We start from the raw sequence: 19,958 nt of genomic DNA, 5'->3' as shown, positions 1-19,958 counted from the left end.
ACAGACCTCATCTTTTTGGCATCACATGCTCAGCCCTTTCATGGATGGCAAGCTGTTTACAAATTAGATCCCTCTTAGTGGCAGTTGACTCTTAAATCACCTTCTTCAATGATTGTGTGGGGTACTTCAAGAGGCTGCACCCAACCCACCTCTCTTTAATTGTTACCTTCAACTCTTGCAAAAATGATTCACAACTCTGAACTGTTGCACATGCACAACTAGCACCCACATTCTATTACATCTAGACTGGGTGTCATCATCTTCTGATTTAACTTTTTCTACAGGTTAAGATCCAAATTCAGTTGTCTGGAAACCACCCTTCTGCCTAAATGTCCTTAATACCCCAGCAAATCCAGTAAACAAAAGTCCAAAACGTAAGCATCGCCAGTGGCAGCCGGGTTTCTCTTGCCTATAGGCCCATCAGATTAACAAGGTGGTTGGGATCTGTTTCAGCCTAATACGCCAAATGAAGAAACTCATACATCTGCTTTCATTCAAGCATTTGCAACTTCCTGACTTGATGGTTGTCATTCAGTTGCCTTCTCATATATTTGCTTTTAATACTAAAAAGAATTCAAAGATTGCTAGCCAGAATTCTACTCGTTTCTATATCATTTCATCAACACCTGTTTTTACGATGGGTGTTTTTACGAAGAGTTTTTGCCGAAAAAACTTGTCAAATTAGTTTTCTTAATTATTTATGGGGGGGTTCTGTAGAAAACAGCTAAAAACCTTCTTTTTCCATGAATAACCTGCATTCTGAATTTGATTCTGTTATTCAGATTCCACTTTTTCAACCCCACTGGGCAAGAGCCTTAGCCTGTTAGAATCGTGTCATATACCAATGTACCTCTTCTGAGGTTTAAGCTGTGCTACATAAGTAAACTTAAAGTTTAACACCATTTTCTGTGATCAGCTTTCGGACAAAATATTCCAGGAAGAAACGTAATCACACTCCTGTATTAATTTCACCCACAACCTCGATCTTGGGCTACTTAGAATACACATCAACAAGTGAAATAAGTCCCAGCAGTTGCTTTCTCTCCTTTTACACTCTTTTTCTATCAGCACATGCCCCAGACAACTTAACTTATTCCTCAACATCAGTGTCCATTTGCACCACCAGTAATCTGCCCTCAACAGAGCCTTGACTTTGTGGTTTCTAAATCGCCTTAATGAACCGGAGTAGTGAGTAAACTACCTCGGAGGCCCAAACCAGCAGCTTTGTAAGATCCTGCTTTTGAGATGAATATTTTTGAAGATATACATCTTTTCTTATATACAAATGCAGGCTCTTTCTCCATAGGAGGTAGGCTATGGCAAGCATTTAAGGTATGAATGCAAGGCATGGGCATGTATGCAGGGTTTGTGGTATTTGAAGTATCTGTAAGGAATTTAAAATGTTTGAAATAAGATTGAAGTCTAAGGAGCAACAATACATGAATGCCCTGATGTTGCTAGCAGATGTTAAATGCGAGTTGGATATATTTTGTGAAAATCCAGAAAGGGAAACACAATATTTCTTTATTGCAACAATAGCTAAACCTTATGTGGAAGCAGATAGGCTGGGCAGGCCATTAACTCAACTAGTAAGTATTGTACTATCTGAAGGCATCATGAAGTTAGACACAGACAACAGAGTCAAGTTTGTAACAAGTTCTTATTTAACTGAAAATAAGGGTTGGACAAAGGGCCTAACTGGCCCTATGCTAAAGTTGGCTTTCCCTACCTAAATGAAACTAATGATAGTCTGCGTCAGGAATTCCAAAAAGAAAATAACGGTCTGTTTCCAAAACATTGACTTGCCCTCATATCTATTTGTATGCACTGTATGGAGTTCTCAAAGTCAAAAGAATAAGTGTTCAAAGTAAAACTGCTGAGCTTCTTCCAGCTCCTGGATTGAAAAAGGAATAAATGTTAAAAGGAAATACTCTGAGCTTCTTCCAGCTTCGGACTTGCAAAAGGGGTTATCTTCCCCTAGTTTCAAGACCGTTTCCAATGCCAAGGGTTCCCTTCCCCTAGCTTTCTTGGTCCTCTTCACAACACAATTTCCAGGGACACTCCGCAGCTCATCTGGTTTTGTTATTCTTTGCAAGCTTCACAACTACAGTTCCTTACTCTCTGTTTCACATCAAACTTCGCAGGAAATCTCTTACATAGTTTTTCAACAGGTTTCTCAGCAAGTCTCTTATGTGGCTTATCAGTAGGTGGGTGTCCTCAGACTAGGCGCAATTGTTGGACCAGATGGTCCATCCATTGCAGGTCATGCAACCGATACACCTTACTTGTTTAATCTTATCAATTTCGGGTATGCACGATGCCACTGCTTTTTTAGCCACTTCTCAGTTGTTGCCACTTCACACACTTCTGTGACTCTTGGCCACTATTTGGTTTCTCAAAGCACACAGTTTCCAATGGCTCTTGCCAATTCTTGTTTCACCCAGTTCCCAATGGCTCTTGCCAATGCTTGTTTCACACAGTTTCCAATGTCTCTTGCCAATGGGTGTTTCACTCAGTTCCCAATTGCTCTTGCCACTGCTTGTTTCACACAGTTTCAAATGACTCTTGTCAATGGCAGCATTATTTTCAACACTACAGTTTTCATTCAGATCAATATTCCCAGGTACTTGCTGATATTTTACAGGTTTATAGACACCCTTTGACTGTGGGCAATACTTTTCAATACTTTATATTCGTTTGTAAAAGTCTTTCTTTCTTGATCCAAAGTTCAGTATTCAAAAGGTTACTCTGTTACAAGCTCTCGGAGCACCCCGGTATGAGTGTTTCCCTGGTTTCCACTCACTGGTTGCACACAACAGCTCCCTTCTGTTTGTTGTCCTACGCGAAGGGACTCTTAATGCTCCTCGTTCTGCTTCCCGACTTCAACAAGCTTCCCTTTCCCTTGCGTCAGCCACAGAGAGCACAACTCACTCTCTTGGTTTCCCACGGCGGCTTGTGTTCTTGGGTGTACCACAGCTCCTGCTGCATGTACCTGATAAGGAGGGTAGCAGGATTTACAGACCCTCTCGCGACCAGCTTCAGCCTCTGTGTCTCTCTCTCCTGCATGACACAGCTCCCGGCTCATGTGTCTCCAGCTCCCTTCTCTCCAGCCCGTCCCCCTTTGCTCCATGTGGCGAGTTTTTTTTATATCCATTTGGATTGTTAGGGGACCTCAGGTGTGAGTCCTTAATTCCAATCGCCTGACCATTGCAAAACCCATTAGGCGGACTTGCCTGGTTGTTCCACCTGTATACTTTTGTATCTCTCTTCTTCATCTCAGTACTAGAGTTGTGTTTTATTATGTCTGAGTTAGAAAAGGAGATATGTATAACTCTGTGTTGTCTTCTACTTGTCCTAGTACCTGACAGATGTGTGTGAGGAGAGTGTTATCTGGAAATATACGGACATGATTGGTAATACCATATAAAGGCTTGGGGGACATCTGATTCCTTGTGGAAGGGAAATGGGGCATACCACGACTCATCCAAGGGTGCCTCACCTCCACCCCCCAGGTCTCCTCCACCCAGGTGATCCTCTCTCGCATATCCACCCCCAGGGTCAGGATCCAAAAGCAATGGCCTTTCCCTGGCCCCCTGGGAGGCAGATATATAGGAGGAAGAATTGAGGACACCTTCAGATTCCTCACAACTGTCAGATGAGAACGTATTGTCAGTGGGAAATTACTCTGGTGAAATGTGTACAGAGCATACAACCATTATTGGGGCATTCCATAGTATTATAAAAGTATATATAATTTAGCTCATGTTTATCAGACATAGGTACGTTTGGTGAGTACTCAGCCTATCTCTCAATTGGTTTACATCAGAAATATTTCTTTTAACCTGCAAAACAGTGCCCCCCAACTGGCAAGTTCATCCTTATGTGGCACCTCAATCAATAACATTTTGGGGTGTCGTAGTGCCCAGCAGCCATTCTGCATTGTGTGCCAGGAATATTGGGACTTACTTAACCATTCTGTGGTCCAAATTAAATAGGTGTCTTAACTTACCCATCTCATTGATGGGTCGGGCAGCATTGTTCAAGATAGTAGAATTACCTAAGTTATATTATCTCTGTAATATCTAAATCTTGTCGGACCTTGATATCCTATGCAGAATGGTAACATAGTATTTATGGCACCCAGGCACAATACGCATGAATCTCACAGATATGCCCAAGCCATATTCAATGGATGGTGTGACCCAAACCAGCTATATATCCTATGGAAATGGTAACATTGAATGATTTCTTCATGTTAAAATTGAGCTGAAGGCGGGCGGTAAAATGAGCCTAAGGGTCTAAGGGCTGCCAGTTCCTTGGACCTTCTAAAGAGGACTCTAAATATCTGGCAGACAATAATGAAGCCGTTGAATATTCTTGAGGCCTACCTTCGTGAGGTACTCATATGGCATTGAAATGTTTCTCCTAAATTAGAGTTAAGAATGTATCTCAGGTTTGGGGAGAGGTTTAGATTTTACCATTCCGGGGGCTCCTTTTCCAAATGTCGCTTTTATACCTGTCCGAAATGCATTATAGGATGGTCAATGGGGCTTCCATTACTTTACAATGCATGCAAATTCAATCTGCCTTTTGCTCTAAATGGTCTGTCTTCCCAACCGAGCCTAATGTACATCCATATATGAACTTTATTATTCATTCCTAGACATGTATCAACAATATCACATTTCTACACTGTTTTGCAATTGAATGAGGGATTTGTCGCTCATGGTTCTCAGGATAAATGGGCTAAAAGCTTGGAAACAGAAATGAATGATGACCTTCGGTGTAAGGTGTGTGCACTTGCTAAAAAAAAAGTGTCCACATTTATCAACTGGTTAGAATAATGTTAGTACAATCTTTGTAGTGCATAACTGCATCTTGGTGCTAGTCTACTGGAGTGGAGTGGCCCTTGGGAGAAAAAACAGAAATCTCAAGGGGGCACTTACATAAAAAGGCAGTCCTTGAAATGGCTGCTAGAATTCGAGATCCCAGCAAAAGCCCAGCCATCATACTGGGCCCAGCAAAAGCCCAGCCATCATACTGGGCCCAGCAAAAGCCCAGCCATCATACTGGGCCCAGCAAAAGCCCAGCCATCATACTGGGCCCTTTCAGAGGTAAGCTTGTTAAAAAACCAGAAGGATGTCCAGTGAAGCACACTGGCAAGGTGATAGCTTTCAAATGCTTTCATCATAAATCATGACCTTTTTTTTGAGGCATCCCAATGAGCCAGGCATGGGACATTGAGGTAGATTTGGTTACCACCAGGCAGTCACTCTCCGCAGAGGCGGACTCTTCAATTGTGACTCATTAATATTATTTTGTTAAATTTTTAAATAAATGTTTTTATTTTTGCGGTTGACTTGCAACCTTTCAACGGTAAATTACATATAAATACATAAAACAAGGGTTTCTCGAATACTAAAAATTCAGATATACAGATTACATTTCATATTTACATGTTTCATCATAACTACAAAGAGCTGTAAAACCAAAACAGTCGGGCCGCATAGCATTCTTGTGCTTGATGGAAATATATCAAGAATGTACACCGCGACCCTTTAAAATGCAGTGAAGTTACAAACCATAAAAATTATACAAGAGGAGAGCTTAGGCATCACTGTAAAGGAAACCCGACCTTTACCTACATAGCTATAAGAAAGTTAGTTCACTACTTAATGTAATGCAAGTCGGGTGATATCAATGATGCCTAGCTTTAGGTTTCAAACCTATCGCACAATAAAAGGTTCTAAAATGGTCCTGGGTAATTTTAGTGACATATAAGCAGCAGTTCTTTAAGAAAGTGGTATATTGTTACAAACGGATCTAATTGTCATCTTCCAATCTTAATGAGCGCAGAAAGTTCATGGCAGCAAAAATGACAGCGTCCTGCTATCCCTTAAGAAGGCTGCTCCATAGCATGTCATGGGAGAAAAAAGGGAAGTTCTTATATAATCGTTCTAGACAATGTCTCCTGCCTTGGCTTAAGGTCTTACAATAGATGAGGAGGTGTTTGAGCGTCTCTGTCTCTGTGTGATTTCTACAGAATCTGCAGGCTCTGAGTGACTGACCACACTTGTTCTTCGACCAATGACTTCACGAGTAGGCCAAAGATTAAGTCGGAAGCGTAAGTACATTGTTCGAAAATGTGGGCTCGGAAATGTAACTAGGTATCGCTCAGGGCTATTAAGAGTTTTCCATGGGAAATACTCAGTTTTAAAATTTGAGTAATGCAAACGCTGTTGTTGTGTTGTGATCCAATCATGGTACCATAACTTTTTTTTTGGCCCGCTCAGGGTCATTTACCAGTATATCTAATGAAATTCCTGCTGCTAGCATAGTAGCTGAGATGTGATTTTTCCACGGTCTTAGGTTTTTCACTACTGCTGATTTAAAGTATGATGCCAAGATTTACAGCAAAGATCCTTCAGTGTCATTAATGACCAATTTATTGTACAAATTGAGCATTTTCCAAGTGCATATTGCACTCATAGAGAGTAGACCAAATTCATAGAGAACTATGCACATAGGCTGACTAAGCGGGAGAGGCAATATTTTCTTCCAGAATTGACCTTCCAATTTGGTCCAGGAAGTCGGATCTTGATGCGCTCTGGTCTCTACACCATAGGTTATGGTTGGAATAAATGTCTGCTTATAGAACCTTATGACAGGCTCTAAGGAGAATTTTCCATGTTTTTTTAGGATGATTCTCATTGGGGAGCTGCAGTTTGGACTGTTCTCTCTATTTCGAGCTTATATGGCAAATCAGATGGATGATTGTTGGTGTTCAAACCTAAGTAACAGTATTGATTTGTGGTTGCTGTTGGCGATCCATATATATGTCATTTATATTTTGTTTTATTTTATTAAGTGAGTTGTACCACAAATCAAAATGTTCATCTTTGCCAACTTAATGGTCAAGTGATTTAGCTCAACATAGGCTTCCAATGCTGAGAGTACATTTTGTAAGCCTTTTGGTGTTTTGGAAACCAGATTTAAGTAATCGGCATACAAAAGCAACGGTAGCGGATACGAGCCAATCTTTGAGGGTCTGACACTACTGACTTCTGAAAGCGCCCAACATCAGCAATTAAGAAATTAAATAAGGAGGAGGCTAAAATGCACCCTTGTTTCAGACCACAGTGTGTTGCAGTTGGTTCAGACAGGTTGCCATCTATGGACAGTCGAATTTGTATCAAGGTTTTTGTGTGCAATTGCACGACTAAGGCTCAGATGTAGGGAGGGCAGTTTGCTTCTTTGAGTTTTTTAACAGAGGTTCTCTTGACACTGAGTTAAATGCTGCCTCAAAATCAATAAAGGCCATATAGATTGGTTGTTTAGTCTGGAAGCCATAGCTCTTGATCACCCATGTAGCGAATAAGTGAATTGCAGTTCTCAAACCCAGAACAAATCCTGTCTGATGTGTGTCAAAAACCCTTGCCTCTTTTACCCGTTTAGATAGGTCCTTTAATAATAACCTCCCGAATATCTTGACCGAAATATCCAAGAGTGCGATTGGACGATACTTTTCCGGTTGTTCACGATTGCTTTTTTTGAAAATAGGTACTATGATGAACTATCTCCATGTCGGGGGGACTTGTCTTTGTTTGATGACCTTAGAAAAGATGGTAAAGAGGATTGAAGCCCATTCTTCTGGATGAGATTCAAACATATGGTTATTTAGGCCGTCAGGGCCTGGTGCTCGGGAGGTGCTTAGCTTGTTGATCTGAAGCATTATGTGCAATTTGTCAAAGCACATATTGTCGATCGATGTCCATTCGCCCAAATCTTCTAGATTTTGGGCCAAATAAATGGCATGCAATCTTTGGAAGTGTTGGATCCAAATCTCTTTGGGGACAGAATGAATCTGATATGGAGCTTGGGTGTTTTGATATGCAGCATTTATGATCTTCCAGATGTCTGCATTGTTCTTAGAGGCCATTGCGGCTAACACCCACTCAGATTCTCTTTGGTAGATTACAACTTGATGGGCTTTGTGCCAATTTTTATACCTCATCTTGAGGATTCGGGGAGCCTCCTGCCTCTCACAGGACGGTAAATGTAACACTTGTCTAATGATTCTGCGCAATTCAGTTTTCTTATTTGCCACCTCCTGATCAAAAGCATATTTGTGCCTATATAACATGGCAGCCACATAGTGGTCGTCTAGCAGCAGTATCTCTGAGTTGAGGTCTCGGGGGTCAGTTCGAAGGGATTGCTTAAAGTCGAGCAGTTGCCCCACCATCCAGGGGAACCTGTTGCGGCCACTCGAAAGCTCAAGCAGAAGCATATATCGATATGGAGGAGGTGAGGGAATTACCCAGGACCATTTCAACGCCAGCAACTCATGATCGCTATGCACCTGTAGGAGAACCCGAAAGTCCTCAATGATGTCAAACATATTGCATTGGACACAAACATAGTCAATAATGGCATTATGATTCACCCTCCTCCAAGTGGGCTGCGGGGGAATATCCCCTCTGAGAGCACTATTTAGCATTAAGAATGATCTGTCACGCATTATGGATAACCACTTTTGAGTGGTTCCATCCGCTTCAGCAGGCTGACTCATGAGGCAGTGGATGTTTAAATCTCCTGTAAGTATAGTGAACATGATTGAGAAGTCTAATGCAATAAGTTCAAACATGTATTCTAGGTATTGGAAAAAGGCAAAATCAGAGATGCCATTCTGGTTCCAATATAAATTCAAGATAGCAAGGTTGCCAGCTGGAGCTTTACTTTTTACCAATTGTATGTAAGTATTGGGCGTGGCCCATGGTTCCAAAATAATATATGGGGCCAAATTTTGACTGCTACTAGGAGCCAAGCCAAAGGGTGACCTCAATGTGAAACTTTGACTGAAAGCAAAGATAGTCTCTATCCGTGCCAAATCGGACATGTGGTATACCAAGCCTCCTGAAGCAGTACAATGTCAACATTATTTAGGGGATTATGTTCTAGATGTAATAAATGTTTAAATCCTCTCGTGTTCCAGCTGGCTAGCCTGCATACTGTTCAGCTTAGAGCAGTGGGTTGTTATGCACAAGCTTCCTCCACATCTGTTTGAGGAAAGCCCCTGCGCCATGCTTTACAAGCTCCAGATTGTGAGATTGCGGTAACCTCATGCACATGATCAAAAGCTCCCCGGGTGCAAGTAATTCTGAATAGCGGTTTAAGAGGAGAGACCGCAGAGTGTAGTGATCTCAAGAGAGGTTGATCGGTTGCCATGGATTCATTACGTAAATCATCCTGCCGTTAAATTAAACCCAAGTGAAACAACTCTGATTTGGCCTTCTGCAAGGTATTTAAGATTATGCCTGACTTAATCCATAGTATGTATGGTCTGTGTAAGATCTTGATGGTGTAAAAACCTAACCAATGATATGTCTGATGTACTTAGATCTTCAAGAGATTGTGTATCAGCAAATATCGTCAGAATACTGCTCCTGTTTAGGGTGTAAATTTGGAATCGCCCCCCTCGGCATTGAAGTATCAGGGAGTGAAAACCTCTATGGGACACTGACCGTGGTCCTGATTAACCATAATATCTTTGGGAGATGTTCTTGAATGAGCACGCGTGTCAACAGATCTCGGGCGGTGCAAATAGAGGCCTCGTTCTCCTTAATAGGGTTGGTTAACAGTCTCAACCTTGTATTTGTCGGTGGATTGCTAGAAATGGTAGAATGTGCAATCTTAGTTCGCTGTTACTCAAGAGTTAGAAATGCGGGGTGGAAGACCGCAGGGCTCATTGGTGATCCAGAGACGGTACATGAGGCTACTTGTCGGTATCAGATTGCAACAGTATGGGAGTTACAACTAAGGTTACGGGCAGCAGTCTCAGTGTCTAGGTCAGCAGCTTCCCGTATTAAATCATCGAGTGGTTCATAAAGCAAGCCAGATTTTGACTAAGATCTTCGAAGCACAATCGGTTTAATTTTATTGTTTACTTTTTTTGCTTTGGCAATTTCAGCATATTTTTTCCTTAATCTGAGAACTGGTGGTCTGTGTTTGAGTCAGAGGAAGGGTCAATGATTGTATAAACTTACGACAGACGACTTTGGGAGAAGCTTTTGATTCTTGGATTTCTTTGCCATATGATTATTAGATGGTTGGGTCTTGGTATTGGTAAAAATAGTGTACGAGGGGCAAGTAGCCTGTATGTCTGGGTGTGCCAGGCCTGTATCCCCCGGAGGAGAAAGTGCAGACGACCCTCCTATCTCACTAGAGTCTTTATAGCGCTTGTCAGTAAAACTCCCATTCCTCACCGTTTCCTGTAGTGGAGGACCCTCAGTATTTTGGGTGATGGTCATGATGTTGCAAGTGTCCACTGACCAGGGAATCTATAGGGTCGAAGGATTTGATTCAACCAGAATCAGTGAGGTAGCAAATGCAGTATGTGAATCTTTGGGAGAGTGATTGGCCATGAACTCTAGCACGCAGTGAGCGATGTAACCGGTGCGGGCAATGCCAGGGGAGTGGGTGCAGCATGGTTAGTAGTAATTACTTCCTTTGTAATAACAGCCACACAGGTTTTAGAATGGCAGCTTTGATCCACTATACATCATGTAAGATTTGTGAGTAATTCAATGTTTTTGTTCATTTTAGCATCCATCGTTAATGATGTTAGAGACGTTTTCATGGCACCCAAAGTGACATCAAACAAAGGAGGTGGCACTTGCCTAGGAAATGACACTCTACGAGGTGTTGGATGTGCAAAGGAGACAGATAGAGAAGAGGAAGCTGATGAGCAGTTTGAAAACATGATCAGTGTTTGAGACAATGCAGACGATGGTTGTCTCAATTGAGGTAGGACATCTAGGGTCTGTTGATCACTTTCCTGAATTTCTACACGTGTTCGGCTCCGGAGCACGTCATTTCGGCCGTAAGATATCTGCTCGACCTCACAGTAATTCTGGGTCTCAAATAATTCAGTGTGGTTGTCTGCAGCTGACTTGAATAATTCCAAATCATTAGAAGTGGACTTAAATCTCTGCACTGCATTAGTTCTAGTGATCGGAGTAAGTTGTTGTAAGATACACTCTGAATTATTTAGAGAGGCCAGTGTGTGAAGCAAAGTCAAGTGCCCATCCCTCACGGGATTAATTAAGGCAGTGACTGTGATTACATCAGCAGCCGGTGTGCCGACACGGGGCAAGACGTGAGATGGACTAATAGGAAGGCTTGGCACAGGCAAAAATGATGGCAAGTTAGACACAACTACAGCTGAGTCTGCAAGGTCAATTAGCATTGCCTCTGAGACAACTGCCTTAACATTCAGCGAAATCTCATCACTGAGAGAGACTACTTGATGAGCATTCACAAGTGGGGCTTTGGGCTTACAAAATTCACAAATGTTTACAGTTTGTATAGGAATATGTCTACTACGGTGTGTTACCAATTTGGAACAGTCGTATTTCAGGTACTTGGATGCCGATATATTAACAGTAGATGGAGTACGGTTGGTAATCGGCATGATGGTTTTTAGAGTATAAGCGTAGCTCATATTACCTCTCAACACCCTCTGAAATTTCAGAAAGGAATCCGTGAGAACACAGATTACAGGGGGACAAATTCAGGAATACAGACACACAGATATGAAGACGTCCTATAAGATATAAACTCACCAACTCCCCGCCACCCAGCCAAACTGGATTACGGCAATCAACAAAAGCACTCTTACTAATGCGCACGTGCGTAAATGCGTGCAGCTAGGTGCTTTTGTAGGTGGCAGGAAGTAAGGGGAGCAGTCAAGTTTGGAGAGAGTTTAAAGTCAATTATAATGTCCACACAGGGTCCATGGAGGTCCACAAAGGTTGGATGTTGATGTAGCCAACAGTTGGAGTCCTTCCTGCAGCTAATTGCACTCAACAAAAGCACACTATTCCATTATTAAAGAATCTGGAATTCACATGTTTGAGTAGAAGATAGATGGGTAAAGCTAGATGAATGCAGTTACGTTAATTGAGAGGATGATGTTATGGCGGATAATACAACGTAGACCTCGAGGGGAGAAGGAAAGCAGGAGCTAACATTATGTGAATCTGAGCTTTATGTACTACATCAAAATTGACTGATACTCTTAGGATTATGTGCCAGGGTGCCACAAAACTTTTTTTTCGTCCTGAAGAAGATGAGTTTCCTGAATAAAACAAATATCATTTTTCATCTCTCTTAAATACGTCATCACCTTCAGTTTGTTTTTTGGATTGTTCAATCCATTAACGTTCCAAGTAACCACCTGTAGGTCATTCGCCCCTTTCATCATCCCACCGTTAGTGGTCATATATTTAAATAAAGGAGTCTCAACCAACTGTATTAAACCCAACAAAAGATTACTAGATGTCAACCAAACTCCCCGCGCCCCCTCTGAAATATAAGCAAGTCAGCAACAACAGATATATTTTACAAACTAGATTTAACATTTCGAACAGTCCAGTGTCCTGGACACCTCTCCTATAAACCTTTGAACATTTTGTAATAATATTTATAAAGCAATTGAGAAAACCCTATATGAGACAAACATCACACCATGTATATTAAATTATGAACAAACCCACAGCATTAAATCGTATGTCAAGCATAGTAATATCGCAATATTCCCCAAGCTAATATATAGTTTCCTTAAATGAACTAAGCCCTTCACACCCCAAATCCTACCAACATCAACATCCTTCATCTAGATCATATTTTCCACAGCCCACTAATGATAGATGACTTCATACCATGTAGAATTTACCTTTAGATCATACATGCAATTTCAGTGGCCAATACAAGTTCACATGATATCAGTGAACGCAGAGAAGTTACAAATAACTTAGGATTTAAGTAAATCATTAAACCAATACAATGACATCATATAACACAATGATCCCCGTTGTCCACATCATAATATCTCTAAAATGGTATCATGTATTAAAAACCCACCCATACCCTGTGTCCCACATACCAACCTCACCCCCTTGACCACCATCAAAATATTCACCAAATCCTTGAATATTCATCTGAAACTGTATACCTGTGTATGTGGAGTAATAGAACTATATTGGTCGTATAGAAGGGTGTAGGTATCACATATTATCTCATAGTTATCAAAATATGAAGCTAAAACAGGTGCATATACAGGCCAGCCCTCAGTTGATGAAATCCTGTTAATTTTGTTAATTTTGTTCCACATCTCCAGTCATCAATTACCCCAACCAACCCAAAAGCCGTATAGAGCATCATCAATTTCTGGGTACGTCACCTTAACAGGTGAACAGACCTCAAGGTATGTCACAATGGAAATGCAAAACTAAAAACCCTCAGCAATCAGCGGTAACATCAATTCTTGACCTATCTAAACATACATTTTATAGGACATCTAAGTAACATAGAGCGCCATATGCATATCAGGTGATTTGACAGTCAGAGTAATTGAGAGTGAGTATAACAGTAAAAAGCAAATTTGCAAAATATGACCATACATTATATTTTGAGCAGTCTGTAAAATTATTGTAAGTCACCCTTCGCCTTACAGTGCCAGATAGTGGAGCGGCATCAGTATATTTGTATATGTCTAGAAACAGTTTTCAACATTCCCCGTTCAGTCTGTCTATCAATCATAGAAGATTATACGTCATGCAATCTCTGAATCCTCTTGAGGCCCAAGACCCCTATCAGAAACAATGGACACATGGTGGTGCCACAAAACTAATTCGTTATCCATGTTGTTGGCAAGGGTCTGTGGCCCCCCCCCCTCTGCCTGGTCGTCACTGGAGACTTCTGGGGATGGTGCCAGCAGTCGATGTCTCTCTTGAAGCTGTTCTTGGTGGCCCGTGGTTTGAAACTCCAAGTGGCAAGAAGAGTTTCTTCAGCGTGTGGAACTCTTGTGGAGCAGGCTCAGAGTCTTGTGGCAGGAGGGATACTGCTCCAGCTGCATTAGATGCACCCCTGATGTTACGTCTCCCCTTCTTCCAACATAGGGTGGAGAAATGGGTAGTTACTGTCCTCTTGACTCTGCCTGATACCAGCCTGCAGGATGCCAATCTCTGCGACTGTGTCCCTGCCTATGGACTTCTGGTCCTCAACTGGGGCTGTACACCCACTGGTGACTGCTGGACATAAGGAAGCCGGGACACCAGGGGCCAGATTATCTAACATTTGCCCCAGTGCTCAAATTTCAGCAAATACTTTGATAACACAGAATGGGGCAAACAGGTTCCGTCCCATTCCGTATTATCTAAAACCATTTGCCCTAGGGCAAAAATGTTTCTCACCGCTTTTTGTACTATATTTGTTTATTTGCTGCATAACATAAAAATAAATTGGCTCACTACATTTCTTTTCATGTTATGGAGCATGCATCGAAAATAAAACACTGTTTAATTTTTTCTCTAGTGGAAACAATTTTTAGATAATACGGATTGGGGTAAAACCTATTTGCTCCATTACGTATTATCAAAGCAGCAAAACTGGTGCTAAATTTATTTGCTCCGTTTTTGTGCACTATGTAAACATTTTGCTAATCTGGCCTCAGAGGTCCACATGATGGAAAATCGACCATTGCTGTGGGTAGACCCCTTCTTTCTCCAAACTGGAACTCAATGGTCCAGACTGAAGAGGTCTGGTAATGGGTGGAAATGCAGCCTTGCTTGTTGTTACCACTTCTTTTTGTTAAAATTATTTTAAAACTTTTATTTAAACCCTTGACACGGTACATAGCTTAAAGTTAGCACAACAATGTTGCATACATGATGGCAAGTAAACAGGATATGATAAAAGTCAAGTAACCAACAAAAAGTGCATTGTTATATCAAGGCATAATGTCAATTCTCTGGGGTATGCTGATCTTCAATACCAACGTTTGACTTCTTCCCGCCTAGTGGGGGCACCCTCACCTTGCACTTCTCCTTCTACCCCCTCCCCGTTGCACTTATCACCTTGTCATGCACTTGCACGGTAGAATTGGCATAAGGCCAGTATAACTGTTTCTTTGTTTCTCTATTATTATGATTCCCATGTTCCCTCTCTGCCCTGTGGCACCTGGAAACACGTGTGTATAGGCGCCATACAAATGTCCAATCAATAAATAAATAAAAGGTATGCTTGATAAAAGGTCCATATATCCGTAGGGGATGGCTTGCCAGCATTAACAAAAATAAATATCCTTTTTGTTATTAGCCCACGTCAAATCACACATCCAGGTTTTCAATGTGGGAGGCTTTTGCTGTTTCCAACGCACTAAAATAGCTCTCCTGGTAAGGAGAAATCTAAGGTGAAGAAATGGGCATTTAACTATGGGCATCATATCAAAAGAACTCAATAGAGCTCACATGGGATCAACCAGACAAGTAACTCTGACTATTAAAGGTGCAAGAGCAGGACAAGGCCAGATCATACTGATAATATCTGCTTGCACCACATTGCATCTCGTGCAGCTTGAATCTAGACTGGTATTGCATGTTTGAATCACTGCTGGGATATAGTGCACTATATACAACATTTTAAATTGAATCAATCTAAATTCAAAGTTGGTGGACTCTAATTCATGTTATTTGTAAATCAATGGGCAAAGCCGACTGCCTTATCATAAAGTCCTGCAATCGATTAATTTGAAGATAATGGCCCTCATTACAACTCAGGCGTTAAGGGTGAACGCCACCGTTAACCCTTAACGCCTGATTCCCACCTTAACGCCTGCTTTTTGCAGGCGTTAAGTTCCATGGTGCTAAGGCACCTTGGTGCTAATTACGGCACCGTAATTTACGGTGCCGTAATTAGCGCCTTCCCCACTCCCATTATGCCCTATGGGGCAAAAATGGGAATGGGGAAGGGAAAATGGGAAATGGGGATTTACCGCCCCACTCACCTTGTAATGGGGCGGTAAATCCGCCATCCACCATGGTGTAAACATAGTTTACACCATGGTGGTAAAGTTGGTGCACTTAGCACCTCAGTTGTAATGAGGGCCAATGTGTCTGCTGCGGCATCAATTATGTGTTATAACTCTGCATTTCCTGATTGTGAGGAGTCTTTGCTCAGTTTATTCCATACCATGGGCCTCATTCCGAGTTTGGTGGTAATTCTGCTGAATTACGGCATAACTCGGTTAACCGTTACTGCCACTTGGTCCCATGGGTTCACCACGGATTACAAGTGATGGTAGGGCAGTGTTATTCCTCATTTTAGGAATCAGTAGGACTCCATGGGATTTTTGGACAGAAATACGAGAGTGGTAATTGTGCAGCGGTAATTCTGCCGATTTTTTGCTTAAAGTGGAGGATGTCATGCTGTAGGTAAATCCTCCATGTTAAAGCCAAACTCGGGATTTGGCGGAGCAGTAGAAATGGCAGTAATTCTGTTACTGCCCAAAAAGTGTCGATAACAGAATTACCACCACTTTTTTGCCGTTCCACCGAACTTGAAATGAGGCCCCATATCCTTCAGTGCTGCCTTTGCTTGTGCTTGTGGAATAGCGTTCACTGTTAGAGGGTCGTTGCCAGTTTGGATGTACTCTAATGGTCATTCTGCTTTTGCGTGTGCTGTTCTTAGTAAAAGCAAATCTATTTTGACTTTACCGCCCATTTCGGTAAACACATACTGAAAATGCAGAACTGCTGTGTTTTACTCAAAAATTTAAATGCATTTTCATCCTTCTTTGAGGGCTGGAAATGCGTATGTGACAGCAGGGGTTTACACGGCTGCTCTCTTGTAGTGAACACATGAACAGAAGGGTCAGTAGTGACCCTTTTGCGCATTGATGGCCACATATCCATCCCCTTTGTGTACCCCCTGCATCTTTATTACCAAAAGTGTTCAGTGTTTGCTAGAGCATCTCTCTGCTTGCAGCACAAACTAATCTGACACGCAGAGTCTGAAACAAATGTTTACATGCACCTTTTGTGTAGAGGTACATTTATGTGTAAAAAGAGCTGATTTTAATAGGCATTTGACATATAATATTGAAATCATGAAGTATTTACTGCATGTGTTAGTTCATAAATAGGGAAGCTGCATACCTCAATACGCATTGTGTGCAGGGAAAGTAAGAAAAGTGGTATTTGAAATACTGCCTCTCTTTACTTTTACCGCCACACTCATAATGAGCTCCTTAGAAGGGAAGCCGTTATTTGAACAGTACTGCAGTGACAGGAGCTGGGCCGGCCTTAGAAGCAGGCAGCGCGCCGCGCAGCAAATTAAACTTTTGGCACCACTCCACGCGCCCCTAGTCATGCGGCAGGGGGTGGAGGGTACCGCCAAATGTTTCAATAGGCCTGGCAGGTGCCCTATTGTTATTAAAAGCGCTCAGCTCCCGAGGGCGCAGAGCATTTCATTTCAATTGGGCATCTGCCGCACCTCCTCCCACCACGCCAGCTCGGAGGAGACCTTGAAAGACTCACCTGAGCTGGCGTGGCGGGGCTCTAACGGCACTGCGCCCGGGCGGCCGCCAGACCCGCCCAGCCCTAAGGCCCGCTCTATACAGGAGGCTCAGTGGAAGCCATCCACGCGCAGACCAGAACCCTTGAAATGCTGCCACAGATTTCAAGCCAGTAGATGGCGATGGGAGCATTATGGCGTTGGCAACAGCGGGTAGACAGGCAGAAATGCTAGCAGGCAACAGTCTGATAACAGAACTGCCTGCAGCAGGAAGGGGGAAATTGAACATTGCATATTATGCGGTTACTTTGACCACGGTTTGGTTTGCTGCTTCAGGTCATAGTTTTGGAAAGGGGATTTTTGTGTGCTCTAAAAAGACTAAATACTCCCATGTTTATCTTTACCAGGTAGGTAGGCTATAGGTGGGGGTGGCGCTTGCACTCTTCCAACCGTGCTCCGTAAATAGGGACGTTCTGGGTATATTCTTGGCTGACTGCAGACGGTGCAGGACACGGCTGCCTGTCTGCAGTGGGGCGCCTGTGGAGTATATTAACTTGAAGGCCCTGTGAATGGCGTACAAAGCATTCGATGGCTTTGGCCCTGTCTTTCTTCAGGATGAAATGATAGCCTTCTTCCCTTTACACCCCATGGGGCCAAGGCTCTCTCAATCGCCTAACTCCAAAGACAGCAATTCTTTGAAACTCTCAGTGGATCCATATCCGGATGGTTGAGTCACCCGCCCTGTAGGAAACCTGGCAAGACCTACCTCTTCCCTTATTGGTTGGCTGAGTAAGCTGAGTAAATATGGTTGTCAGTCTGGACATGTTAGCAGCAAGAGGCTACTTCGATGGTAGTGCGTTTTAATAATAGTAATTTGTATTTATATAGTGCTACAAACCCTCAGGCATCTGAGCGCTGCTTATTAGCCACTCTGTGTGGACCTCGGAAGGATGAAAGGCTGAGTTTGACACTCCCGGGATTCCAGCCTGTGTCAGCAGATGTCAAAGCGAGTGCTCTGCTCGCTGTGCTATCTTACCGAGCTCATGCATAAGATTGGATTCAATTTGTAAATGTTGATCTTTGATGGAAAAATCGGGAGAAAGCCCAGATGTCTGCATTTTGGAACAGGACGGGAACATTTCTGCGAATCACACTATTTCTCTACATATGTGCTCCTACTTCCAGATGAAGGTTACTATTTGGCTCTCTGAAGCGCATTCCATTCTTTTGCAGCATATTAGTTATACATTAAAGAGTTTGGCTGTACCTAAAGTGCTTTTTCCATTACACTAGCTACTTAATTGTAACTGCCTTGGAGTCATCAATCCAGGGTGTAAGGGTGATCATGTAGCACAGTTCTGTCAGAAACAATGTTTGAAGCACCTTAGCTTGCAAACATGGGGATGGTTGGATATTTGTGAGGTAAACCTTGGACTAGAAAGGTGTGTATGACAGATAAAAACTGTTACAATAAACAGAAACCACCAAGAATTCTCCTGAGCTGTACACCTCCCAGTTCCACGCTATACATTAGTAGTTGTTAACATAAATCAAGGCATTGCTGGTAGTTGTCAACACACGCATCATAAGGCGGCCTGTAAACATGAAAATCTAATGTTGCTATCTAGCTAAGATGTTTTTGGTTAACCATCGAAAAACGAATGCTGCTAATGTATTTGTTTTTTTTTCTAGGATTTGTACAGCACACCTCCTCCCCAATGACAGCTTTTGCTACAACGTACATGTCTGGTAAGCAATGCTGTATTCAGTTGTAAGAAAAGGTGTGCGCAACCCTGCAATTGGCATTACATGATTGAAAAAAGTACAGAAGTACATAACCTTAATGCCAATATTCTTCATCAGAATTAAGATGGAATTAATTACTGGTATGGTATCTATTTAATTTATGTAGTCCTTTAATAATGTGTTTGTATTTTTATTGATTGATATAGTGCTTTTGCCAAAGTGCTGGCATGTAATAAAACCGGACAATACGTTGAAAAACAATATGTAACAATGCAGATTTAATGAGGGTGGAAAGAAGGACGTTTTTTAGATTAGAAAGGAAAATGGAGAGGAGGAAGAAGCAGAGACTTCAAGGGGAAGAGACTTCCAGTGCTTGGGAGCCAGTGGTTCAAAGGACCGAAAGTGGAGTTGCTGCTGAGTCGCTGTAGCCTTTGGCAGTTATTCTGTTGCTGTGTGGAAGGTGTGGTTACCTGCAGGAAGAGGAGTAGACATGCATAAACGGTCTTCCCAGGCACAGAGCGCCACAGAGTTGCTGCCGAGTCACTGCCGTCTTTGGTGTCGTGGCAGGCGAGCGACAACGGAGCGGAATACCTAACCACTTCGAAACAGTAAGTGTTGCACCTGCTCTGTGTTGTGAACAAGACTTTGAGACAGACTCAGATTGTGACATCTTCTGCTACGAGCTATGAGAAATCCTGTTTTCCACTTATATTGGCTCCCTTCATACTTGCAGAGCAAGGAACGTGGAGAGCTGAAGTGAATTGTAATCTATATACACAATGTATGATCTGCAAAGTGGACAAAATCAGACTAAATCACAGACTTTGTTATCCAATCAGCAGCAACTGGAGTCAGAGAGG

General features: G+C 42.3%; 1 protein-coding gene across 11 annotated transcripts in view; it reads left to right on the top strand.

Moving 5' to 3' along the window:
* CIITA (class II major histocompatibility complex transactivator) overlaps positions 1 to 19,958 on the top strand; it is an 807,875-nt gene that overhangs the window by 565,518 nt on the left and 222,399 nt on the right. For all 11 annotated transcript variants that reach the window (XM_069647820.1, XM_069647816.1, XM_069647817.1 and 8 more), the window contains one exon: positions 19,045 to 19,101. In XM_069647820.1, the coding sequence (XP_069503921.1) occupies positions 19,045 to 19,101 (57 nt within the window). The remainder of the gene's footprint in view (positions 1 to 19,044; positions 19,102 to 19,958) is intronic.

The sequence above is a fragment of the Ambystoma mexicanum genome, chromosome 2q (genome assembly GCF_040938575.1).
Source record: "Ambystoma mexicanum isolate Mex_15411 chromosome 2q, UKY_AmexF1_1, whole genome shotgun sequence".
Taxonomy (NCBI): Eukaryota; Metazoa; Chordata; class Amphibia; order Caudata; family Ambystomatidae; genus Ambystoma; species Ambystoma mexicanum.
This window is presented reverse-complemented; position numbering and strand designations above follow the sequence as displayed.